Source organism: Drosophila navojoa, chromosome X (genome assembly GCF_054131105.1).
Source record: "Drosophila navojoa isolate 15081-1374.11 chromosome X, UAZ_NAV_1.0, whole genome shotgun sequence".
Taxonomy (NCBI): Eukaryota; Metazoa; Arthropoda; class Insecta; order Diptera; family Drosophilidae; genus Drosophila; species Drosophila navojoa.
In genome coordinates, this window is record NC_142895.1 from 14,644,976 (window position 1) to 14,671,802 (window position 26,827).

General features: G+C 40.0%; 2 protein-coding genes and 1 long non-coding RNA gene across 3 annotated transcripts in view; 2 read left to right on the forward strand and 1 right to left on the reverse strand.

Moving 5' to 3' along the window:
* The window catches only part of LOC149090638 (uncharacterized), a 194,102-nt gene that overhangs the window by 24,199 nt on the left and 143,076 nt on the right, over positions 1–26,827 (forward strand). The gene's annotated exons all lie outside the window — the stretch shown is intronic.
* Positions 2,514–4,652, forward strand: frma (fra mauro). Its single transcript, XM_018107787.3, has one exon. The coding sequence runs from the start codon at positions 2,555–2,557 to the stop codon at positions 4,511–4,513; it is 1,959 nt and encodes a 652-aa protein (XP_017963276.1). The 5' UTR covers positions 2,514–2,554; the 3' UTR covers positions 4,514–4,652.
* On the reverse strand, positions 5,792–26,571 carry SPR (G protein-coupled sex peptide receptor). Its single transcript, XM_018110257.3, has 4 exons — positions 26,000–26,571; positions 20,038–20,168; positions 13,963–14,024; positions 5,792–7,794 (listed from the first exon to the last, which is right to left on the reverse strand). Exons 1-4 carry the CDS (start codon positions 26,448–26,450, stop codon positions 7,065–7,067), a joined length of 1,374 nt encoding a protein of 457 aa, XP_017965746.1. The 5' UTR covers positions 26,451–26,571; the 3' UTR covers positions 5,792–7,064.

Consider the following 26,827-nt stretch of genomic DNA (forward strand, 5'->3'; position numbering starts at 1 on the left):
GAGTGGCAGTTGAGTCTGTGTGTGTGGGCGTACGTGTGTGTGTGTTGTCTGTGCTGTGTGTGTGTGTGTGTGTGTGTGTGTGTGTGTGGGAGTGCAACTGCCGCGAAAGTGTGGCAACTGCACTTTGCTGGTTTTTCCATCAGATGCTAAGGACATTTTCTGGCTACGCACTGCCACCAGTAAACACACACACACACACTCACACACTCACACACATACGCACACGCATGCATATAGGCACGCCCACACAAATATGCCAAAGGCTAAAAGCCAACAAAATCTCATGACTTTGATGAGAACTTTCAAGTGCAGCCAGCAGCTAGCACAACAAACCCAGCCCACAAAACCACCCAAAACCACCCAAAACCACCCCAACCACCCCAGCAACCACTTAACCACACAGCCATCCAACTTAGCGAAAAGTGCATTAAATTTGAATGAAGAAACGACACAGTTTTTTTTATCTCATTTTCATTGCATTTGGCTCATGTGACTCTGCTTAACTCTGCCCCACTCTTTCCCTCCCCCTCTCTCTCTCTCTCTCTCTCTCTCTCTCTCTCTCTCTCTCTCTCTCTCTCTCACTCTCTCCATCTCACTAGCTCCGCTGCAATTTGAGTTGATAGTTGCGCATTTTGGGAACGCATGCCCCGCCCTGCTCGTTGCATATCTCGCATGCATTTTGTATAGCCCCAACAGCCGCCCACAAGGGGCGTGTCGGCCATAAAATAGTTAAGCCATCCAGCCAGAACAGTCTATGCAAATCAGTTAAAGTCGCCATCAGTTTGAAGTTTGACACACGCTTTAGAACTTTCGCTTTATCATAGAAATTGCAGATAATGCTGACTGACTGCAAAGATAATGAAATGAATGAGACGAAAGGCTGCGCGTCTCTCTCTCTCTCTCTCTTTATTGTCCCTCGTCAAATGAAGGGCTTACAATTGGCCTGCTGGCCCTGGCCGCCATTGTTATTGCCGTTGGGCCGAAGACAAAGGTTTGAGCTAATAGTTTGCCTTGGCTTATCATCAATATAAGCTCACACACACACACACACATACACACACATACTTGTATATAAATATCTATGGCCCGCCTTTAAATTCCTTCATCAGGTGCTTAGACAACTAGTCTGAGCAAATTTTTAGCTGCCTTCTGCATATTTAATGTATTCAACTATAGAAAGAAAACAACTTTGATTGCCGAGGCAAAGGGTCGGCAAGCAGCTTAAAATTGATTCAAATCGAAAGTTTTATTTTGCACACACCACGGCATTTGGTAAACAAGCTCAGATAAGTACACTGAAACTGAAATACGTACAGTGGTGCAAAATTTATTTCAGGCAAACCACATCAGAGCATCTTTAAAGTTCTAACTAAAAATGAAGTCATAAAAAATAAAAAAGGCAAGTTGCTACGCAAATATCTAGACTCTTACAAAATAAGCTCATTTATTTTTTAAATATTTTAAAATGAAATAAACATTTTGCAAGAGTCTAGAATGTGAGAAAATTAAAAAAATCACAAAAAAATATTCATAATTTAACATATATATGCAAGTTGATGTGATTTTGGCATATAAAAAATTTAGTCACATATTTTTAAAATATATAATAAAATGTTTGAAAATTAAAAAAAAAAAAAAATAAATAAAAAAATAAAAATTTAATTTGAAAGTAATATCACAGAAATGAATATGCAATTTGTTTAAACTTAAAAAAAAAATTGCCAATATTTTTGATGTTTTAAAAACATTTTAAAATGTTCAAAAATTAAAAAATCACAACAAAACAATAAAAATTAAATATGTGTTTTTTTTTTTTTTTTGTGATATTAAGGCTGTTAATATGCAAATTACTTATCAAATGTTTTACCTAATAAAAAATTATATTTTGTACGTTAAACATATATTTAAAATTTTTTAAGCAAATTTTAGAATGTTTAAAAGTTTAAAAAAATCACTAGAAATACATTAAAAACATCAAAACTTTAATTTAAAAACGATATCAAAAGAATTTATATGTAAATGGCTAGTCAAATGTTATAGCCAATACAAAATTACAAAAAAAAAAAAAAAAAAAAATTTCCATTTAAACTACGAGTGATATTAATGAAATTTATATGCAAAATGCGAATAAAATATTTTAGCGTAAAAAAAAAATTAATTAATCTATTTTTAACATATTTTAAAAGTATTTTATATTGATTAAAAATTAAAAAATCCGCAAGCCGAATAACAATTAACAAGTGTTATGCGAACCCTCTGGCAAAAGTCAATAATAATATAATATAATATTATAATATTTTTCTCTCTCACTTTTTCTCTCTCTCTCACTTTCTCTCTCTCTCTCTCTCTTGTTTATGGGATTTGCCCATTCAGTCACGTCAGATGGTGTAACACCTCAACAAACTGCGCTCATGGAATTGGGTCGATGACGTCATCGTCTGGCCGTGCTATCGAGCGGGCCATCTGTGTCAGCGTGAGCTGAGCTGCGTAGCTTTTCGCTCGCTATCAGCGCGTCGATCGGCAAACGATTTAGCGCAGTTCTCACGCGAATTCCATGTTCAACGTACGTGAACTGTGCAAGCTGCAGCTCTGGCTGCCGCTGGGCCTGGGCCTGTGCCTGAGTCTGTGCCTCGGGCGGCCAATCCTCGCCAGCCATGTCCGGCTGCCCGGCTACATTCAGCGCCACATGAACGCCAGCGCCGATGCCTGCGTGGACTTCTATGAGCACGCCTGCGGGGGCTGGTCGCTGGCGCATGCCGATGACGTCTATGCCAGCCAGCTGGAGCAGCTGGACTATGAGTATCATGGCAGCCTGGCGGAGCTGCTGGAGCAGCAGCCCGGGCCGCAGGAGCCGCGCTTCGTGCAGCTGCTGCGCGACAACTATGTCGCCTGCCGGCGCCTCGACAAGCGCTACGATGCGGCGCAATTTGTGCGCTGGCTCGCCGAGTGGAGCAGCGGCGAGGCTGAGAGTGCGAGTGAGAGTGAGAGGGAGAATGGGAGGGCGTTGATACACTTGCTGAAGGCCTACGGTCTGGGCGAGCTGCTGCAGTGGGAGAGCGAGGAGCAGGAGCAGGAGGCGGCGACGCTCAGCGATGCAGAGCAGCGGCTGCTGCAGCTGCAGTTGCCGTGGCCCAATCCGGGCGATTACCTGAGCGATGCAGGTGACTATGAGATGCTGACGCACGCGAGCTTCGGGCAGCTGTACCGCGAGCTGCAGCCGCTGGGCGTGGCCGAGCGCAGGCTGTGGAAGCAGCTGCACCGGCTGGAGCAGCAGCTCAGCCGCTGTGCGCAGCAGCAGCAGGAGGCGGAATCTCAGCAGCAGCAGCAGCAGCAGCAGATAAAGCCACTGATGCTCTGGCTGCTGCCGTTGCCAGCTGCCAGTGCTGGGGCAAGTGTCAGACGCCGGCCGGCCTATCTGAGCTGCGTGTCCGCGCTGCTGGCCGAGCAGCCGGCGTCGCTGCTGGCGGTCTATCTGCAGCTGCGGCTGCTGCAACTGCTGCAGCAGCTGCCCGCGCCGGCGTTCGGCCGGCAGCAGTGCGCGGCTCAGTCGCGCCAGCTGCTGACGCATGCGGCCGTCTGGCTGCTGCAGCAGCAAGTGCCGCACGCGCAGCAACAGCACACGAACGACACAATGCACCAGCTGTTCGAGCAGCTGCGCCAGCAGTTCAAGCTGCAGCTGCAGGCCAATCGCAATCGCTTCGACAATGCCACGCAGAGCTTCCTGCTGCAGAAGCTGCAGCGCATGCGGCTGCGTGTGGGCGTGCTGCCGGGCGGCAGCCCGGAGCAGCAGCAGCAGCAGCTGGAGGCGCACTACGCCCAGCTGCGGCTGAGGGCCAACGACTACTACGGCAATCTGTTGGCCCTATTGAGGCAGGCGCAGCGCTGGGCGGCGGGGGCTGAGGCGGAGCACGGGCTATTCGTGGTGCAGTCGGACGGCTTTGGCAGCTATGCCTCGTGCTTCTTTCTCTTCCCGCGCAATCTGGTGGTGCTGCCGCACTCGCTGCTGGGGGCCAACCTGTACAGGCCCCAGCAGCCAAAGGTGCTTACGCACAGCGGCCTCGGCTTCCTGCTGGCGCACGAGCTCTCCCATGGCTTCGATCTGAGTGGCGTGGTGTACGATGGGCGTGGCAAGCTGGCCAGCAGACAGCAAAGGCAGCGCCTGGCCACGAATGCGCGTTTCGCCAGCCAGAAGAGCTGCCTGAAGCGACGCCACGCCGAGATCGCCGACGAAAAGTTCGCCGACGTGAACGGACTTTCCCTGGCCTACGACAGCTACTTCACGGCCCACTGCCAGCACAAGGAGGCAACAGGTGCCAGGTGTGGCACGGCGCTGCAGCGGCACTTCTTTCTCAACTTTGCCCAGTTCTTCTGCCGCGACGACCTGCAGCTGGAGGACACCAGCGAGCACGGGAGTAGTCGGCAGCGGGTCAACGATGCCGTCGCCAGCTCCGAGCACTTTGCGCGTGCCTTTGGCTGCGAGCGCAGCCGTCACAAGCTCTGTCAGCTCTACTAATTTAGATTCTAGGCAACATTACTAATACATATATCTATATATTGTATATTATTATTATTTTTAATAATGAAAGTGGCAGAGGCGAAGCTAGGGAGAGCTTGACTCGCTGAGTGAGCTTCGCTAAGAGTTAGATAAATACATTTTAAAATAAATAAATTCATTAAATAAATAAATTAAATATAAATAATTTACAAATTTAAATGAGGCTTGATAGAACTAAAACGAAAAAAAAAACATTATACAAATACAAGAAACTCGTAGCAAAAATAAAATAAAATAAACTTAAAGAAACATAAATAAATGAATTAGAAAATAAATAAATAAATAAATAAAAAAAAAGCTAGTTGGAATCAATTTTATAATGAGAATTTGGTTCAAAAGAAAGAAAAGAAAAAAAAAAAAAATAGTTTTTACCAGCAAAAAAAAAAAGTTAAATAAATTGAAAAAATATTTTAAAAAAACTAATTAATTGAAAGAAAAAAATATTAATTGACCACCTCAGCTCATCCGCCTCCTCATCAAAAATAAATCTTTAGCTCAAGCTGCCACAGCCTCTGCTGCCTGCCGCATAATCTGAGCAGTCCAAATGGCCATCGAATGCCCGCTCAGCGTTGGCTGTGGGGCGAAATCTTATCTTAACTGCAGAAGAATCCTCTTTGGCTGTGGAAGTGCCCTGCCGCAATAATTCAATAAGGCATAAAAAACATTTTAAAGTTTACACAGATTTTTTATTTATTTCCATTCAGACAGAAAACTTGAAGTTTTTTTTTTTTTTTGTTTTGGTTTTATTTATACTTTCTCTTACGCGGCTAATTTACATACATTTAAAACATTTAAATTTGAAATCTGTTGTTGTTGTATTTGTTGTTGTTTAAAATAAGTACTTGTACACAAACATATCAACATTGAATCGCTTTATTACTTACACAATTATATATGTATATAGGTATGTATGTATTTGTATATATATATATATGTATCTAGGCAAAAAAAAATACTATAACTATTAAATATCAATGAATACATATATATATGCATACATATATTTCGATATACATATATGTACATATATATATATATTTAATTCATATTTTATTTTTATATATTTTCCATATTTTCTTTGATCAATTTCGTATTCGTGAAACTTATTGTTTGTCAAATTTAGAAATTCGTTTTTCTTTGAAAATATTTTGACTGTCATTTAAATTCGTGAAACTTTGGGGCTCAAAAGGTTTACGAATTTAAATGAGTTTTGTGCGAAATATTTTCGTTCGTTGGTTTATTTTTTTTTTTTTTTCAGATTAGTGCTTAAACTTTAATTAGATTCTCGTTTTGTTTTTTGGACAACAACTCGCACAAAAATAAACTTTATCCGATGTAAATGATGTAAATGTATACATAGATCAGTTTGTTATCCTCTTTGGTTTCTCCTCCAACTGTTGTGTCAATTAATTCCTGTATTTAATTTTTTGTTGTCTATTTATTATAATTTAACTTAATTTTAAATATTTATTATGTTCTCGATTTTTCAAGAATTTCAAAAGATTTCTGATAAGCTATATGTACATACATGTATGTATATGTTTGTATGTAAGTACATGGCTAAGGTTTGTGTATATATGTATACAAGTAGATCAGTTTTTATTTCGTAAACATTTTTATTTCAATTCACGTTTCATTTCCAGTAGATTGAAATACAAACACTTGCAGTTTTATTCTCTTTTTTAGCATTAAATATTTTTGTTTTTATTTTTATTTTATTACTAATTTGTTTATATTTAAAATTGGTTTTATTTTCTTTATTTTTTAGTTGATTATTTTATTTTTTATTTATTTTTTATACGTCATACATATTCATAAATACGCACGGCAATGGGTTTTTAAATTTTAATTTTATTATTATTATTCATTTTATTTTTTCTTCCTATGTGAACTAGAACAAACATTGAACGTCTATAAGATCTGTACGTGTTGCACTTGAATAGTAGAGCTTTTCTTTTTGTATTAAACTGTGATCAAAGTTGTTTGTGGCATTGGTATTGGTATTTAGTTTAGTTGGTTATCCCATTAGTAGAGTCCACTCCCTTTCACATAGACAGACGATATCTCGCTGCTGCTGCTGCTGCTCGGTTGGCTCCACTCGTACCTAACTAACCAAATGGAACTTTATCGCTTTTATTTGTAATTAGTTGGTTTGAAACCAGAGTATTCGCACTTTTTGTTTATTCTCTCTCTCTTTCTCTCTCTCTCTCTCTTTTTTTTCCAATTGTTCTTAGACAATGCGCTCCTCGGCTATGATTTCCATGTTGCTCGTGCGACGCTGCTGAAAGTGATGATGATGTTGATGTAGATGCTGATGCTGATGCTGATGCTGCGGCGCTTTGCTAAGTGCCTCCGACACGTTCAAGCCGGAGCCATCGGCAGCGGCTGCGGCTGCGACTGCGGCAGAGGCAGCGGCGGCGGAGGCGGAGGCGGAGGCGTTGCACGTACAGACCGCTGCGCTGCGATGCTGATCGCTGCTGCCACGCCGCGGCACCAACATCACCAATTACTAGAGGACAGTCTCGTTGGTGTTGGTGCAGGTGCGTGGGCCATTCACAATGGAGTACTTCGACGAGCTGTCCTTTTTGCCGGCCATGCGGCCCATGAAGATCTCCTTGAAGGTCTCGCGGAACTGGCGCGACATGCCGCAGTAGATGCCAAAGTTGATCGGGTAGCTGAGCACCAGAAAGAAGTTGGTCAGCAGAATGAAGACGTTGGCGATGCCATAGTCGAGGAACTCGATGATCAGCGAGCTGACGATGTGCATGGAGGTGACGACGGCAATGGGTATTTCGGCAATCAGAAAGACAGACACAACCACAATCAGCATCAGGGTGGTGCAGTTGGAGTCTCTCAGCTTTTTGCACTCCTTCTTGCGGTTCTCGCGGAAGAGCAGCTTGCGCCGCTCCTGCGCCTGCCGCAGCGCCGCGAACAGCAATATGTTCAGGGTCACCAAAATGATGCACGGCAGCAGATTGACGAACAGCACCCGGAACAGATAGTAGCTGGTGTAGTACAGATCGACGCCGATGTAGTCGTGCACCCACAGCGATGTCTCCAGGTGGCACACCTCTGTCTCGTTGCCGTTCCACTCGATCTGAACGGGTATATAGGTGCGGTCGAAGAAGCGCGGCAGCTGGTGCAGAAATGCCAGCAGCGCAATGTAGAAGGTGCAACGCTTCACGCGCGGCATCGTGCACCAGGTGCGCGCCATCGGTGCATGGCACACGTAGATGTACCTGAAATGCAATCAATTGTGATGAGCATACATGAGGTTTACTTGGAGGAGCTTAAGCTAGAATGTGGCGTGGCAAGTCGATGATACTCTGCCTACAAGGGAGCATTACTCATTTATTAGAGATAAGCATTGATCTAAAACTGAGGCTGACTCTAGAGCTAAGCACTGGCAATGGGGGTCTGCGCCTTGGGGCTTATATAAAAACTGAATTTCAATGAAAAAAGACTCCAGTAGATATGTAGATCACAGACAGCCTTAAAGGCTGTAATTGTTCAGCTTAAGCAAGATACATTCAAATGTTGTAAAGTATTCGATTTTGCCTGTTCGCTCTTATGAGGGAAGTACGAGGAGAAGTACTTGTATCCGATGCTCCAAGCGCATGCTTGTACTTTGGCTTATTGGCTAATCAAGTAAATAATCTGTAATGGCTATCGGAATTGAATCGAAGTGAATGAAATCATCGTCAGGCTTCAATTATCCATTTCGCGTAATGATCAATGCCTATCGATTATTCCCTGCCATAAATTTAAATAGAGTTGAGTTAACAGACTCTAAAATCTAAATGCGATGCACAGATGCTTCAATTCCTCAGTTCTTAGCCAAATTTCGAGAGACGCTTTCAGAGCTGTGAGCTAGTCGCATGCAAATTTGATACATTACACTCGTAGCAACACACACGCACACTCAGACACGTGCATATATGTATGTATGTATATATTTATGGAGCTTGTGAGTGAAATGGTGTGTGGCGCATGCATCATGTTGGACTTTATCTGACGGCCATTAGAGTGTCTGGCAATGGATTTTATTCATGAAACGTTATCCGAGCTGGGGCATAAAAGCGCCAGGGCTGCCTCTGCACATTTGCCTAATATAATTTGATGGCCCAGCCAACGCCGACGCCCAGGCAGAGGCCGACACAGAGGCCGTGGGACTAACCCAATTTGGTTCGCCTCGGATTTATGATGGCAACGTGTTGACAATGTTCCCACCCGGCCCCCAACAGGGCCAAGCCCATCAATTGACAGCCAATTGACTTGGCAGGTGAGACCGCAGCGGGCAATCAAAGCCAGATCTAAGGCCAAACCTAATCAACTCTTGGCGCTTTATAATTTCATAATTTCGTAATTTCCTAATTTTAATCATTTTAATAATTCGCGTAATTTTCGCAAAGCACTCTCGCTCGCCATGCCAACACTGAGCGCGCATGTTGCCGAGATTAAGAAAACTTTCGTTGGCGACTTTCGGGCAGCTTTTTAGTTTTAGTACTTGAAGGTCGCACCCACCTACCTCCCCCTCTGCTCTATTCCTCAAATAGCCTGAGTCTAAGTTATTGTTGTGAGAGTATGGCTGCGCTAAGCTGCCACAGCTTAAGCTAGACTCTGTCTCTAAATGCTCTGCCTTGCGACTAATTTATGCGCATAATTATGGGCACGCCCACACCCACGCCCACGCCTATGTCCATGCCCACGCAGTGCCCTTTGCCGGTGCCCGTCTCGTTCTGGCTGCCACTTCAAAATGGTTTTCAATCAATCTTGCATTGAACCTTTGTCAAGCGGGGATTTCATTAAAGTTGAAAGCAATCGTAAACAAAGGACGAAACGATTGCGAGGCGTTTAGCCCTAAATGGAATTGATATTAATAATTGAATGAACAGCATTTAGCCACGCCCACTCCACGTGCACTGCGCTTCGTTTGCCACACAAAAGGCTTGGCCCGGGCATTCATCGGCGATGCGGAATAATAAATCAACAGACTAAACGCAATCCATCCAGCCAAATAATTAGTATGAGTAATTAGCATATTCCATTGAAGATGGATGAGCACAAATGTGTTTAAAATGCGCCACGATAAACTAACACAGGACAGAGTCTCGCTCACAAAACGCTTGACAGCCGGAGTAATTACTCAACTGATTTCCGCCTGCCCACGTTCAATGCGGCCCAACTGCGAGAGCTCAATGGGTACTTCGGGGCACTCAAAGCTGTGCTCATTTGATTGAAGCTTGAATTCGTTTCGTGATTTAGTCAACAACTCAGCTGAAATGGCTGTGAATGATGGCTTGGCACGCTCAACACCCAGCAGCCCATAAGCCTTCCACTCTATTGAGTTGCTCGCGTTTTTATGACCCCACAGCCAACATTGTTTCCAACTTGACTATAAAATAATGCTGCTGCCCTTATTTTGACGAGATAAACACACTATTGAGGAACTTTCATCCTAGATGCACTTTTTTAATGCAAAATTCAGTAGAGTCTAGTATATATGCATATATGTATGTATATAGTATGAAATGTCTATCTATCTATCTAAGCTATTTTCATTGAAGTGCTGTATCATAGCGTTTGTGTTCTTCTAGTTGATATAGAGAATGAGTACTTGAATATGCTTGAGTATATTCATATTAGGATAGATATGGCCTTCAAATCCTTTTTATTTGAGGGATTTAGGCAATGAAAATTCATTTTTATTAAACTCTACTCGCATCATAAGTCTTTAGCTAAGTTTTTAGAGCCATTAGCTAAATCTGAAACTGACTATTATTGCTTTCTACTGCTAATACTACTATTTCTACTACTATTTACTACACAAACTACTACTAATTTTTTTTTTTATATTTTTGATTGCCTATATCTATAATTTATTACTACAACTAGTACTGCTTCCACTAATAAATATTAAATATTTTTTACTACTATTTACCATTTCCATTTCTACTACTATTTCTATATTATTTCAACTATTTATTACTTCCATTTCGACTACTATTTCAATATTACTTACTACTATTTACCACTAAGATTCCTACTACTTTTTCAATATTATTTACTTCTATTTACCAACATCATTTTTACTACTACTTCTATATTATTTACTACTGCAACTAATACTACGTCTACTACGATTTACTAACTAATCTACTAATTATTAGTACTAAAGTCGATTCTAATTCTATCAATATATTCTACTACCCTAACTAATGTTTACTACTGCAACTACTACTACTTCTACAAATATTTCTGTATTATTTACTACCACCACTTGTCTTACTATATCTTTACCCTAGGCAACTGACTGCAACTACTGCTACATTAATAATTACTTACTACTACTTTACCTACTATTTACTGCTGCAACTACTACTTTTTCTACTACCATTGGTACTACTATTACTAGACTACATACTTCTACTACTATATATACGACTAATAATATGTATACTACTGCGCTATATAATACTAAATCATTATTTTTATGTACGTCTAATAGCATTAATAAGGCTACTACTATTTCTTCTACTGCTATTACTGTATACATTTTCCTTTATATGGCTAAAGCTGTCATATTAAATTTGCTGTTAATCAATTTATCTTAGCTCACATACTTCATACACACTTAAGGATACACACACACACACACACACACACACACACACACACACTTAGCTGGTTGTCAGAGCGTTCAGTTTGTTGTCTGACTCTTAGTTCTTTCAGTTGGCACAAGAAAATCAACTCAAATACCAAAAAGTTGACAGCAACCCAGCTGGACAACAATAATGGCAACAACAACAACAACAACAACAACAACAACAACATTAGCAGCACCTACAATAACAACAATAATAACAGCAATAATAACAATAAACGTTGACTGTTTTATCGCGCTATTTGTCCTCGGGCAATTTTCAACGCATTTTACAAAATGTGAGCTGAGGGATGTCAGCTGAATGTGTCCCCAGCTAGCATAGCGAATTATTTAGCTATTTGCTGCACACACACATAGATGCTCACACACACACACATGCACACTCACACCGCCAGAAACAGCGACCACTTGAAGCGGTCCACATCGCATAATGGCACAAATATTTATGACTATTTTTATATTGTAGAACATTTTCTTTTCTTTCTGCTGTTGTTTTTCTATTTATTTATTTTATTTTTTTTTTTCTGCTGCTGCTCAAAGTCCGTTTTTTTGTGTGGCTCCAAAATTTTCTGTGTGTTTTTTTTTCTTTGTTATTTATTTACAGGCTGTAAAATTTATGATCCCACACATGAGTTAATAGAACAATGCGCCAGCCCTCAAGTGGCCCTTGCGCCGCGCTCGAGAGTTTTTAGATGTGAATCCGAATGGTTTTATACACAATTCACAGAGGTGCCTGGAACGGGGGCGTGGTGGGTTGGGGCACACACTCACGATTTATGTTGCCAATTTAATACATATTAGTTTATTGTTTTTCATTTTGTTTTTCGTTTTTTGTTTTTCATATACATAGAGACAATATGCATATAAAACATTCACAGCATTGACTGACCCTCGCTCACGAGCTGAGTTTATTTATGGCTTTGCATCCAAAACAATTTGAAGAGCCTAAGCCCAGTTGACACTTGGCTCGGAGCAGCCAAAATATAAAGAACTGTTTCTTGATTGCATTATGCGACAGTCAGATGTCATAAATTTGCAAAATTGAATTATAGACTTCACATTTTAGTCGGAGCACATTTGCCGTTGTTTGTTGCTAGCCAGAAGCTAAATGGAATGTGGCCTATGCACGTTGGCCAACAGTTTATAGAATGCAAATCAGAGGCAATTAACTTCTGGCAAAACAATATTTACACATTTTTAATGGGGACGCAAAAATATGTTGCGCTGTATTAAATTCCATTTAGTTTTGCGCTCTGCTTTGGTTGAACATATTCATTGAAAAATATTTCAGTTTTGTGAAAAACTTCGGTGACTAAAAATTGTATGACATTAAAATAAAAAGGAAAAGTAGAGAAAGTGGTATAAATAAAATAAGATGAAGCGAAAGCAGAAATTCAAAGCGGGCAATTTATTTTTGTTGAATTAAATTGATTAATTAAATAAAATGATTTATTTAAACAAATAAGAAAGTTTAAGAAATATATAAAAAGTATTTGTAAAATCGATTTTTTAGTTACAATTTATATCTATATATTATTTATAATTAGAAAATCTTTGTGTAATGAATTTCAAAATATTTCAGAAACAATTGTATTGTATTGTATTGCAAAAAAATTAAGTAAATAAATAAAATAAAGTTAATAAAATAAAATAAATAAATAATTAAATAAATTACAAATAAATAAATAAAATAAAATTAATAAAATAAAATAAGCAAATAATAAAATAAATTACAAAAAATAAATAAAATAAAGTAAAAAAAATAAAATAAAATAAATAAATAATAAAATAAATTTCAAATAAATAAATAAAATAAAGTTAATAAATGAAAATAAATAAATAATAAAATAAATTACAAATAAATACACAAAATAAAGTTAATAAAATAAAATATATAAATAATAAAATATATTACAAATAAATAAATAAAAAAAGTTAATAAAATAAAATAAGTAAATAATAAAATAAATTACAAATCAATTAAGAAAATAAAGTTAATAAAATAAAATAAATAAATAATAAAATAATTTACAAATAAATAAATAACAAATAAAAGTAAAATAATAAAATAAAATACAGTCAGTGAAAAAGGCCTTGCTATTTTAAATTATTGGGATACTACTGTATTTTTAAAAAAAAATCCCTGCCTAATATTCTATCGCTTTATTATGTTTAAATCATTTAAGCTGATGAGCAAAAAAGTAGGCACAAAGGCAGGTTAAAAGAGATTTGTAAAACAAATGCGATTGATTGACAGACAAGCATCCACACCCACACACACGCAGGGGAGTATATGTCATGTTTATAGCCATTGGCAGAGACAACACGCACATTACTCATACGACGCGTTAACTGGACGAAAGACGGCTCTAGCGACTCTGGCCGGATTTTCTTATATTTTGTTCGTTCATTTTTTGTTGTCTCGCGCATAATTTGTATGGCAAAGACAGCGCTGAGTGTATTGGCAACACGACAGCCAACGTGACCGACTGAGCACAGCTGATTTATTATCCCCTTGACAACTCAAGAGCTCTCACAGCCAGTCCGTCCGTCCGTCCGTCCGTCCGTCAGTCCGTCCGTTCGTCAGTCAGTCAGTGAGCCAGAGAAAGTCAGTTGCTGGATGGCCTGCGGCAGCAGAGTATGAGCCTGAGCATGGCCGACGACAGTTGATGAGCGAGTGATATTCAAACATGTGTGAGTGAAGGAAAGAAAGTCAAAGTAAAAGTATTTATTACATATTTACCTTTGCACGGCCAGGGCCAGAGTCAGCCAGACGGAGATGGTGTGGCACATGGCGGGCATGATCTGTAAATAAAGATAAGAGAATAAAGCTTTAAGAACTGGCAGCAATTGGGCTGAATACATAAAGCTGGTCAAAGCGGGAGTACGCACCATTCAATTGCAAAAAGTGTCACATTTAAAAACTCTCTCTTTGATCAGAAACAGTATAAAAATGTTTGAAAGCTGGCAACGCCATACAATTATGCGTGTCTTTTTTATTAAATACTGCAATTATGTCAATCAATGTGTTTTTTCGACCACTAACCAAATATTTATTTTATTTTGACTTATGGCTGACGTTAATAAGTAAGTTATAGATTATATTTTATCGCGCTAGCTTTCAGGGCTACAAAAATAGTATAAAAATGTTTGAAAGCTGGCAGCGCCATGCAATTATGCGTGTCATTTTTATTAAATACTGCAATTATGTCAATCAATGTGTTTGTTCGACCACTAACCAAATATTTATTTTATTTCGACTTATGGCTGACGTTAATAAGCAAGTTATAGAAGATATTTTATCGCGCTTGCTTTCAGGGCTACAAAAATAGTATAAAAATGTTTGAAAGCTGGCAGCGCCATGCAATTATGCGTGTCATTTTTATTAAATACTGCAATTATGTCAATCAATGTGTTTGTTCGACCACTAACCAAATATTTATTTTATTTCGACTTATGGCTGACGTTAATAAGTAAGTTATAGAAGATATTTTATCGCGCTAGCTTTCAGGGCTACAAAAAATACTGTGTGGAGTAACAAAACAACCAAAAATGAGTACACAAAATACTTCAGTATTTTAACAACTGCGTAAGATGGTCACATAGCTTACAGCTGTCAAAATTGGAATTTTTGCTAGTCATCTAGTAGGCTTTTCGAGGCAGGCTTGTCGAAAAAGGTTAAATTGCTTCCAAAAATTTCTAGAGCTTCATTCAGTTGATTCTGAGCGTCGAGACTAGTCAATTTGTGAATTAAAAATTAAATTTTTCTGAATTCGTAAAAATGGCCGAAAAACCAGCAGCTCTAACGGTGATTGACAATGTGTCATGGCGTGTGAAGCGTTTATATAGCGACTTATCAAATGCATCAGATGCCAAGAAGGAAACATTTAATGAGAAAATTAATTTACTGGTAACGAAAATCGATCGGATGGAGAACAAGCTGGGTATAAAAGTAGTCACGAAGGACAGACGTAGCAGTATGGCTACGGACATTTGGCTGCTAACGCTGGATGATGAACTGGCTGAACACCGTAAGCAACTATCCAAGCGCATTGCAGAGGTCGAAAATCTGCTTGGTCAGCAGGACGCGCTTCTTGATGTGCTCGGTGAGAAGCCTCGCAATTTAAGTAAAATGGCCAAGCCGGATGATATCGGGGCATTTCGCAACCATGTGCAGGATCTGCAGGAATTGCGCGAGGCCCGCTTGGATGAGGCATTCGATCTGCGGTATTCAATCCTGACCGAGATGAAAGTGCGGGGCATAGAACCTGACACATCCGAAGAGCGTCAATTGCTTAAGCCAACAGATCAGCGGCTGACAGCCGAAATCATGGAGACGCTTAGATTTAAGGTAATGGACGTTACCGACAAAGTTGAAGGATTAGATAATGACATGGAATTTTTGCGCAAAGGGATTTCTGCCAACGCCAACGAAATGCAGACTATGTACGCATTTATCGATCGCAGAGCTAAGAAATTAGACGCGTCCGAACATTCGTACGAGGTGTTGGCGAAGCAATTGAGATGCTGCGAGTCTTTGTATGCGATGACTTGGAAAATCTTGACCGAGGAACTATGCAAAGAAGTCCATAAGTATTGGAAACTAACTAAAAGTCAAATGGATGCCAAACATGATTTCGTGCTCAGCATTAATGAAGGCCCTTGGAAGACACTGGAAAAGCTGGAAAACGAGGTGGATACGCTGAAGAAGTTTTACGAGACCAATAAGAGACTCTATGACCTATATGACTGCCGTACAGAGTTCTGGCAACGCTTGGTGGCCCTTGAAAACAAGGCCAGCGATTCGGATCAAGATTATCACAGAAAGAGTCCCAGGGAGGATCTCGAATTGACTACTATTAACAAGACGCTGCTAAACCTTGACGGGGAGATAAAAAAATTAGCTAACGAGTTTTTGGAGAAACATAATCGTCCGTTTGAGATATATGGGCAAGATATATTGAAAGTTATTGCCGACCCGAAACTAACTGATGAGAATTTATCCTTGGGCTCGGCATCAGCTGTTACTGCATACGAAACACTTCCCGCTTTAACCCATATACTTGCGGTCTTAAACTCAGCCAATTTGTATAAGCCTCCATCCTCTATGACAAAGAGAAAGGCGACTGGGAAGGGCGAAGAAAGCTCCCAAGATCTAACAGGACTTGAAAATTCAGAGGCATCAGGCGATCAACCAAAGCGCAAGAAGGAAAAAAAAGACAAGAAGAAGAAGAAACACCACAAATCCGAGCGCAAACACAAACATACGAATATTGATAAAGATAATGATGATGAGCCTCCGGCAAACAGACCTTTGATTGCGATTTAATCACATTTTTAATGAGCTAAACAAAAAAAAAAAAAACAAAAAAAAAAAACAAAAAAAAAAACCAGTATTTGTAACACATAAAACATATGCATGTTTAACCCACATAAACCACTAACAACACATATAGAACAACAGACAGAACAACAACAAATGAAACGTTATTTGTAACGCCAATTTGTATAAGCCTCCATCCCCTATGAGAAAGAGAAAGCCGACTGGGAAGGACGAAGATCAATTTGCACCGGGAGGAGAAAGCTCGCAAGATCTAACAGAACTTGAAAATTCAGAGGCATCAGGCGATCAACCAAAACGTAAAAAGCACAAGAAAAAGAAGAAGATACACGATAAATGCAAGCGCAAACACAAACATACGCATATTGATGAAGATATGCTAAAAAAAAAAAAAAAAAAAAAACAGTATTTGTAACACATAAAACATATGCATGTTTGACCCACATTAACCACTAACAACACATATAGAACAACAGACAGAACAACAACAAAAGAAACGTTATTTGTAACGCACAAAGCATATGTAAAGCCCACATAAATGAAGTACAGCCCATAGAAGACATAAAACACAAGCCTACTCATAGCACCCATCAAACATATAAAGCACATAAATTCTGTAAAACACATAAAATAAACACAAATAAAACACAAATCACATTCATTGTTGCATTTACTTGGTAGTACAGGGTCTAAATGTTCTAAGATGTGCTAAATTTTGTGCAATGTCCGCAACGTACGATATTTGAACGATGGTATTTTTGTGCGAATTGCCTTCTATACGAAAGCTATCGAAGTGCAATCGATATTTTAGTTTGCAATTGGAAACTCAGCTCGATTGTTTCGCGCTATTTCGCGCATTTGCATTTCTTGTGGATTTGTTGTGTGAATTTGCTAACTCAGTATTACTAGTTAAATTGTGTTAGTTCAGGAAATGAATACTGGGTGCCGCCCAAGGGTGGCTCGCTCATGGGTGGAGGTAATCGGGATACTATTTAAAACACGATGTGTATGTAAAATTGGCGCGTAAAAAGCGTGTGTAATTCAATTCTTCTTGTCTTAGAGAAGTGAATGCACTCGATAACAACTATCGATAAAGACTACTGTTAAAGACTATATTATTTTTCATTTTTTATTATTATTATTATTTTCTTTTTGTATTCCTTTATGGACCTTACATGAAATATTTTATCGGATTTTCTTTTTTAAATCGAAGCTCAGACTTCATTGCCATTTATATTATACCATAAGTGAATAATCAAATATCAATTGATTTGTATTCACTCTCAATATTAATATTCAAGTGCAGTATACATATATGTATATATTCCACCTGCATATCTAAGAGTCCTTGAGCCACAATGAGAATGCCAGAGCAGCAATTTTCATAGCAATATATATTCAAGCATTAAGCATTGGCAAATCCTGTTGAATATTTCAGGCACTCACTGTTATTGATAACTGAAACAATAGCTGATATATGTAGTTATGTGAAATAGTATCAATGCTTCTATCTGTTCAGGCCATATCTCTACTTTTATTCTATTTGACTATGAGTTGAGTTTTAAATCGTGTTAATTAAATTGCATCAAATTCTGTGCGCGAGCATTTGAAATGCTCTTAAAGCAGCAGAGCATTATCTTCGGTCTCTTTCTCTCTGTCTCTCTGTCTGTCGGTCTGTCGGCATTAAGTGCTGGCAGCGAAAAGCTGCTGTTAGTCAATGCATGTTGCAGCTTACATGTTGTTCAACACGCACATAACTGAGTGCATTCAGTGCAGCACACTGTGGCCTAATCCGATTTATGTGGATTTAGCCAACAACTCGGCGAGAGATAAACAGAGGCGCAGCTGCAATTACAGCTGCCAGCGAGTCTAGTATCAGATGTTGCTGTTGCTGTTTTTGAGAGCTTGTTAAAGAGACGAAGCAGCAGCACTCGGCTGGCACATTAACATGACCATTAAAACGCGCCGTCCGTGCCTTTTTCGAGGGGCACATAAATTGCGAGGGAAATGTAACGAAGATGTCTTCAACTTTAGTTGCAATGGTCGCCTGGCGGTTATTACAGCCTTTGTGTATGTGAGCTGAATTTTATGGCCGTCATACGCAGATAGCCGGCTCCGACATGGCCGGAGACACACGGCCACTCCAAGTCGACGCCGCCAACTACTCAAGTCAACCCCAACAGCCCAAGCCCCAAAACGTCTCCCTCACACGCTCATACCCATGCCGTTTGGCTGGGAATTTTCGGCTGCTACAAATCCCCTGGGAGTCAAGTCACAGCACGTAGCAGCCAGGAGCAGCAACAGCAGCAGCAACAGCAATGGCGACAACAATGGGACACATCTTATCAGCTCGACACTACTCCATTGAAATGAGTAAACAGTTTTGCTTTATGCCGCCATCTTTCAGCATCTCGGGGCCCAACCCCTTTGGCCGGCGACACACCTTCATCAGCTGCTGCTGCTGCTCTAAACGAGCGCCATAAATTGAAAATGTTGATTAATCAAGGCAAACGTGCGACAACGGCAACTTCGCGGGCGAAAAAAAAAGAGAGAGAAATGAAATGAGGGAAAGTGTGAGCACAGAGAGTGCAGACGAGGGAATGAATGAGTGAATGAATGAATACGTTGAATGAGCGGGTGACTGGCTGGGTGGGTGGCTGAGTGGGTGGTTGGCTGACTGGCTTGGTTAGTTTGTTTGGTAGTCTGCCCACTCGCTTTTGACACTTTACTTAGTTTGCGGCAGTTGGCAGCTTGCATAAAAACTTCTGGCTCTATCAACTTTTGGTCTTTCATTATGCTGACAGAAATGACACGAACGAACAAACACACACACACAGTGAGAGAAACAAACATAAACAAAGTGCAAACGTAACGTAGCAGCAAATGCGATAACGATAACGATAACGATACAACCAAGGGTGGGCAGGCTACAATAACGGCATTCGCAGCACTGTGAATGCCTACGCGTCATACATCAGCAACATCTACAGCAACGGCAGCAGCAGCAGCAGCAGCAGCAGCAGAGACAAAGGACGCCAACTTGCAGTCAAGCATTTTATTTAGGTCAATGAGCGTCTATATGATGAGCCCCCTCTCATTGCCCCGCCGCTGCCCCCTCCACTGTCAGCCAACCTGCCATCCTGCCGAGGGGTCACCTTTCGCTGCCGCCCTAAACAAACCCCATGCGCGCTCTACTCCAAAAGTAACCCTCTTGAACTTGCCCAAGCAATTAAAAGATGCTGCTCTTCTTCTTCTTCATCATCTTCTTCGAGCTCTTCTTCTTCTTCATCATCTTCACCTTCTTCTTCAGTTTCATCTTCATCTTTTTCTAGTTCCATGGTAAACAACACGAAACTGAGCCGCGTGCCCATTCCGTGTTGTCGTTGAGGTTTTTGTTTTTATGTTTTTTTCTTTTTTTTCTATTTTTCTATTTTTTTTTTATGTTTTTCTTTTTGTTTTGTTTGGTTTTTTGTTTACCTCATTGAAAATGCTGTAGACCAGACACATGGAGGCCGGATGCATGGGCTTGTAATGATTGCCAAATGTGTACATATACCAGAGGCCAGGAGCGGGGAATGCCACCGTCAGCAGATCGCAAATGGCCATGCCTGCAAAAGAAAGAGCGAGAGAGAGAGGGAGTGAGAGTGAGAGCAAACAACAGTGTGACAAATTGGATTAGAGTGTGGATAAATGAACAATGAGCTGCCCATAGTTTGGCTTAAAAACACGTTTGGCCTTTGCTAATTTGACCCCTTGGCCAGGGCTCGATTTAAGCCATTTACTGTCCGCTTTCTGCTTAAGTTAACTAATTCAGTTTTGATGTTGGCCAACGGGCAGCTCTGTTTTGCGAATAATCAGATACTTAATTAGGTAAAGGAGCAGAGCCCCATTAATAATGGACCATAGACCTCTGTTTATTGATATCATAAGCTATGAACTTTTCGATACTAGCTTGATACGATACTGTGAGAGGAGTATATTGGCTTTAAAGTATGCATATTGGCTTCATGATATGTTTGCCCTGCTTCATCAGCTTACTTATCTTAAGGCTAGACACTTGAAATTTCAATTATATTATTGTTTATCTAAGCTCAGGCTTGTATGTATTACAGCATATACATATGCACATATGTATATGTGGGGGCATGACAACTTAAGTGGGGCTATGCTGCATCTGCCACAGCTTACGAGCTTAACTCGAGTACGTTATTGTTCAAGAAACTCCTATATTGAATAGAACTGCAGCTTGCAGCTTACAGCTGCCTCCTCCTCCTCCTCCCCTCTTATGTTTGGCAAACTCAAAGTGATTTTATTGCAGTTGACGAGGAGAGCCGGAGGAGCAGCATGCGCTTACACGCAACCTCTTTCCCTCTTACACTCATTTCTATATGCAATGCGGTAATTGAATTGGCTTAATAGTTAGCTTAGACTTTCATTGATTAGCTGAAATTGGAAAATTTATATAGCTCCTTCATTCAAGCTGCAAAGTTTTAAAGCTCAAGCCTTTTACATTTCCTCGATTTACATTCCTTGCTCCCTCTAATATTTAATTAAATACTTACATATTTTTTTAATGCTAGAGTTCTTTCATTAACTCAAGCTGACCAACTTTCATCTTTCATATTTTTTTTCCGTTTACTTTTCTTCAACTTTTAACTTTAACATTTTATCTCAGATGTTTCTCTCTCTCTGTCTCTAATTTCTAAGCACTTGTTCTACAATTTAGAGCCTTGCTGGCCGTCTATCCTCATGAAACACTTAAATGGCAAACTTATCGCACAGCTGAATTGACCGCAAAACAAGTTTTTAATGTCATGTTGTGACAGTTACAGGAACCAAAAAAAAAAAAAAAAAAAAAAAAAAAACTAAGGAAACTAAAAAAAAGTTAGTTCTGCAACTAAAAAGCTGCTGGCAAGGCAAGGCAAGGCAAACGTGATGCGATAAACAAAGAGTCGCATTACTGAATAATAGAATAAAAGATTCGCCTTTGCATTTTCTTGGCAAGGTTGCCCAAAAGTGCTCGACGACTGCCTTCATGCTAGGTTATTCCATGCATACATAGTTACACCAATTTGTTGAGAGTTGAAATAGTTTTCTATAAGCTGCTTGAGAAGTAGTTTATGAAAGAATCTTATTATATAGCAAGTGAAACTCTTTATTTTTGTCGTGAAACTTTCATACGCAAATTTTTATATATTTTAAGTATGCTGAGTGCTGATTTATTTTGATTCAACAACGAGTTCGCTCTGTTTTCAGCTCTTCACATTATGCATTGTCAAGTCATTTGGGAAGAATCTAATTTGCCATGAAGCCATTTTATGCAGTAAAATTATGAAGTAACTTGTAAGAGTGACATTTGGAGCGTTCATTTGTAAGAGCGGAAACGTTGATATACTCTCCCTGCCGTCATTCTCCCCCATTGTATGCTCACTGCAGCTGAGTTGAGTCGAGCGATAAGACCACTGTGAAATTGAATGAGCGAGAACTCATGCTGCTATAAATACCTTCTGCGGTCTGATTGCCACTCTAACAGCTGGGCTAGGTAGGGGACTTGGTATTGTTCTGCCCGTAACAGTACTCAGAGAGGACTGAGACGCCTTTACACTCAAAACATGGTCAAATATATAAATAATTTAGGCAAATAAGAATATTTCAAATATAGTATTTAAAATTAATTATTGAAGAAAAGAAAAAGAAATAAAAAAAAATAAAAAAATAAAATTAATGATTAAATTTCAAATATAAAATAAATAAATAAAAGTATTTCATTAATACATTAATTTAAATAAAAGCAAACATGCCATCTTTTGGCATTAATTAAATCTATTTATAAGCTAATTAAATTCAATAAATAAAATTACTAAAATAAAAGTAAAATAAATTAATTTAAAAAATAATTCATCTTAGATTTATATAAAAAATTAAGTATTTAAATAAAAAATTAAAATTACAAAAAAAAATAAAATAAAATAAAATGAATGCAAATATTTGAAATACATATATAATTTAAAATAAATAAAAATAACAAAAAAATATATAAATAATAAATTTTTAATTAAAACTATATAAAATAATATTTCAAATAAAATAAAGTAAGTTAATAAATTAAACTGTTTCAAATTTATAAAAAATTTAAATAAATAAAAATATGCAATATTTTATCATAAATATAATATTATATGCACATTTACTAAAATCTGCAGACTGTTGTTGAATCAAATACTTTGCTGTCTATGCAAGTCAAACGGCAAGCACTGCCGTGGCTAAATAGTGAAATCTTTAATTCAATAAGAAAATTGTCGGCTAACAGTGTTTTAAAGGAGTAAATTAAATAAATAGGTACTTTAATTGGTTGCAGCCACCCTTCAGCACGAGCAGCAGCACCAGCAGCAGCAGCATCAGTCGCCGCGCTGGGCTAATCAACTTTGTGTTTTATTTGTATTACATTCTACTTGGCTGCTGCATTAAAGTTCAAGTTCATCATACGCCCCGTGTGACGGGAACGTTAACGACAAAGTCGCACGCTTGCCACTTCAACTGCTCACGAACGGCGTGAGTGACGGACTGACGGCGTGACTGACGGACATTGTCTGTCGACTCTCTCATGCAATGGCGACCTTTGCTCCACGGGGGGTTTCATGTTCAGCTCTGCAGCTAGCTTAAGTCAAAGTTCATTTCATGTTTGGACTGCTGTCATTTATTGTCGCTTAGCTCGCCTCCTGCTTGTCACCATTGCTGGCAGCCAAATGCGATTAGCCGCGTCCTGCTCTGGACAAAATCCCGGCCCCTCCCCCCTCCCCAACGCGCATTCAATGCGATTAACCCATTGACAAGCAGCGAGGGATGGCATGCCACAGTTGTCACTTGGCTGTTGTCAGTTGTTGGTTGTTTGGCGTTGGTTGTTGTTATTGTTGTTGTAGTTGTTGTTGTTTTTTTTGGTTGTTTTGCTATGAAATGCGGGCATGAACGAATATCAAAAGGCAAATGACACGGCTTATGAGCGTCTGTTTGTGGCTTACATTGTCTTATGCTCAACAGCTAACAAATTTCATCTCTTTTTCATTTCGCGTACAGTTCTGGGCGCTTACGTAATCTGCGGCTACAAATTGCATTGCATACAGTTCAGTGCCGGAAATTGAATTACCTCGCCAGTGATATCTCACACACACACACACACACCAGCACACACACCAGCACACACACCAGCACACACACCAACACACTCAGTCAGGTCTTTAACCCCACTGGCACCCGTTTCGCTGGCCAAGTCAGCGACTTTTCATAAATCAGTGGCAAGTGCCACATAGCAGAAAGCTCCCCGATTGCCAGCCAGTCAGCCAGGCAGCCAGCCGCCTAGTCAGTCAGCCATTAGCATTACACACGCTATTAGAATATCTCAGCATTACTTGAAGTTGCGGCACGCGGAATGCGTGCCACAGACAGCCGGCTGGCTGGGGTATGGGGCGGCACGGACCCAAATGTGGCACGCACATTGCCAGCTATTTTGAAATCTCGCAAAACTTCTGCCTGATTTAACATTGTGACGCATTAAATGGATCCGCGCGTGTGCTGGGACAGCGATGAGGGGCCCCGGCACTCCACACAGATGAAATGACATGGAATAAAAAATAAGTAATAATCATAAATATGTTTAAGAGGCCGAGCGGGTCGAGAGGGCTGACTGGCTGGCTGCCTGGCTGGCTGGCTGCTTGTCTCACTGGAACGAGCTTGAAGCGATTACACTGGCGCAGGCCTTGTCCTTGAAGGACAATAGCAAGCAAATCCTTTGCAATCACAGTATCGATTTATCGATCAGTGTGCGTTAAATGCTTTTTAAGACTCTGTCAAGCCTCGTCGTGCGTGGTGACTAACAATGTATTAAAATTGAGTCAAATCAAATAGTAGAGCCATATGATTAGCTCGTGGCTGCTGGCCCATCACAGGGCTGGATAATGTGGTCTGGCTTGGCATGAAAGCCGGGCAGTCCAAGAGGATTCCATCCAATTATGGCTGGAGACATTTCAAGTCACTCGAGTTTAATATGTTTGTACTTTGTGGGAAACAATGATCTGACACTCGTCCTGTTCCGGCACACGGTTCTGTGTAAAGCTCCATTCGTATTTGGGTCCCAGCACCCAGTGCTACTTCCTTTACTTTATGTCAGGGTGGAAACACATTCCAAGAGCATCCGATTGAGACATAACAGAAAAGAGTTTCCTCTCAGATATATCAGCGGATGACTACGTGACTGAAGCCACTGAGAACTGAAACGATTTCTATTTACTTAAGCTGTTTTGCATGCTCTAGATTAAATATGTTTTTTGTTGTTGTTTTCTTTGCTATTTTAAAGTATCTTAAATATTTTTAAGATAAAAAATCCTATTTGAAATTTTGTTCTGTGCTAACAAGCTCTTTCCAGTTTGTTTGCCTGTAAATTATGCCTGTTTCCCAGTCTGGCTTTACCTGCAGTTCCCCTCCTCACTTTAAATGATTCACCATTAGCACGCCTTATTAATTTATGTGCGCTCTTGATGGCATGTACTCCATATACTGCCTCATTAAAACGTCTTGGCAATATTTCTGAGTACTCTGCCTTTAAATACGACTAAGGCAGATGCTTTCTATGCGATTCTCATGAATTTTTACATAGGTACAAATATTGCATGTATATCGTAAAGTTCAACTTTAATAATCTTGAGCAGTTACAAAGCCTATTTCAGGTTTGTTAACGGTTCGCCGTCGTAAATGCGGTTTCCCAGTATTCCTCATCTATGCGATTCTCTTTGAAATCGATGTACAGATGAAAGTCCCTATTTTATAAGCTTCAGTAGCAGCAACATTTAAAAAATATTTGATGGGGCGTTGCCAACAAAGCGTTCCCTCCTTTCTACGTGATTCTCACGAATTTTAATAAGCTTAAGAATATTGGAAATTCAACTGAGTTCACACTATCACTATGAATAACTCTTCTATGACATTCTCTTACTTATCAGCCCTACTTTCTATGCGATTCTCATTAGGATGATGAGCACTTAATGCATTTTCTATTAGCTTCAACTGAGCTCATACTTTAATTATGCTTCTTGCATACTATTGTCGCTCTATCTTCTACTCTATGGCTAGAAATGAACCCATCCCTCTTCACTTTTTATCTTACTTTCTTCAATGTCTTCCATTAATAATTCTATCTCTATTTGTTACTTTCCAATTCCTCGTTCTCAGCTGAGACTTGGCAACCTGTTTGAATGCCTCTTTGAACTCTAAACACCAATTACGCTCGCTCATATCAAATGGCACACACTAGCCAAAAAAAGGAAAACTTAACTGAAGTTGGCAAAATTCTCGATTTTTGCCGCACTGTAATCAATAATCGAATATCGTGTTTACTTATGAGCGATGATGATGGCTTCTGAATTGCTCAGCGTTGCGTGGCACTTACCCATTAGCACAAAGTTGGTGGGCGTGGCCATGCTCTTCTTGCTGAGCACGAGCACAATCAGCGAATTGGATATGATGGTCAGGAAGAGCAGGAAGGGCATGCAGTAGCCATAGAGCGGCAGGGCATAGTCCAATGGCGAATCGCAGGTGAGATTCCAGTAGGTTATATTACTGTCCATTTGACGGCACTCGGTGCTCGCCAGATGCTGCTGATAGGAGGCATAGTCCAGACTGTCGTTCATGCTGGTCGCATAGTCCACCAGCAGAAAGTGCGTCTCATTCAGGCTGCCCGAGCCAACACGTTCGGTGCCAACTGCCGCTGCCGCTGCTGCTGCAGATGTGTCCTGGGCGATGGCACGTGCACCGCTGGCCGATGCGCTCCACTGATAGAGCACGTCCGTGGCGGATATATCGTAGGAGTAGACGGTATTGTTATCCATGCTGGATGCCATGGCGACAGCTCTTTAGCTATTCGATTGCCGCCGTTGCTGAGCTTGCCTCTAGTTCAATTAGCAGACCTCGATCACTGCTTCTGGCCACGCATTATGGGCCATCATATCGAGTGCTATATCCAACTTATGTCACTCGCACGAGGCAGAGTCATTCACTTGTTGTTGTTGCATTCATCGAATTTGGCAAAAGATGCTTTTATCTTTCTTTTATTTTATTTTATTTTATATTTTTGTGAGCTGCGCGTTGTTGCTTCCTTTTGTTCGTCTGCAAAGAAAGAAATCAATTTCAGTTGAAAATACTTTTCACAAATAAAACTCGATGTCGAAAGTTTTACATGTACGCATGTCTTTGGATTTGTTTGTATTTGCCGTTGCTC

Excerpts from the sequence above, each read along its gene's own strand:
- frma (XM_018107787.3), top strand. The coding sequence starts at position 2,555 with ATGTTCAACGTACGTGAACTGTGCAAGCTGCAGCTCTGGCTGCCGCTG.
- SPR (XM_018110257.3), bottom strand. The coding sequence starts at position 26,450 with ATGGCATCCAGCATGGATAACAATACCGTCTACTCCTACGATATATCC. Across the intron at positions 20,169-25,999 it reads CACCAACTTTGTGCTAATGG|GCATGGCCATTTGCGATCTG; the intron begins GTAAGTGCCACG and ends TTTCTTTTGCAG. Across the intron at positions 7,795-13,962 it reads CTGGCCCTGGCCGTGCAAAG|GTACATCTACGTGTGCCATG; the intron begins GTAAATATGTAA and ends ATTGCATTTCAG.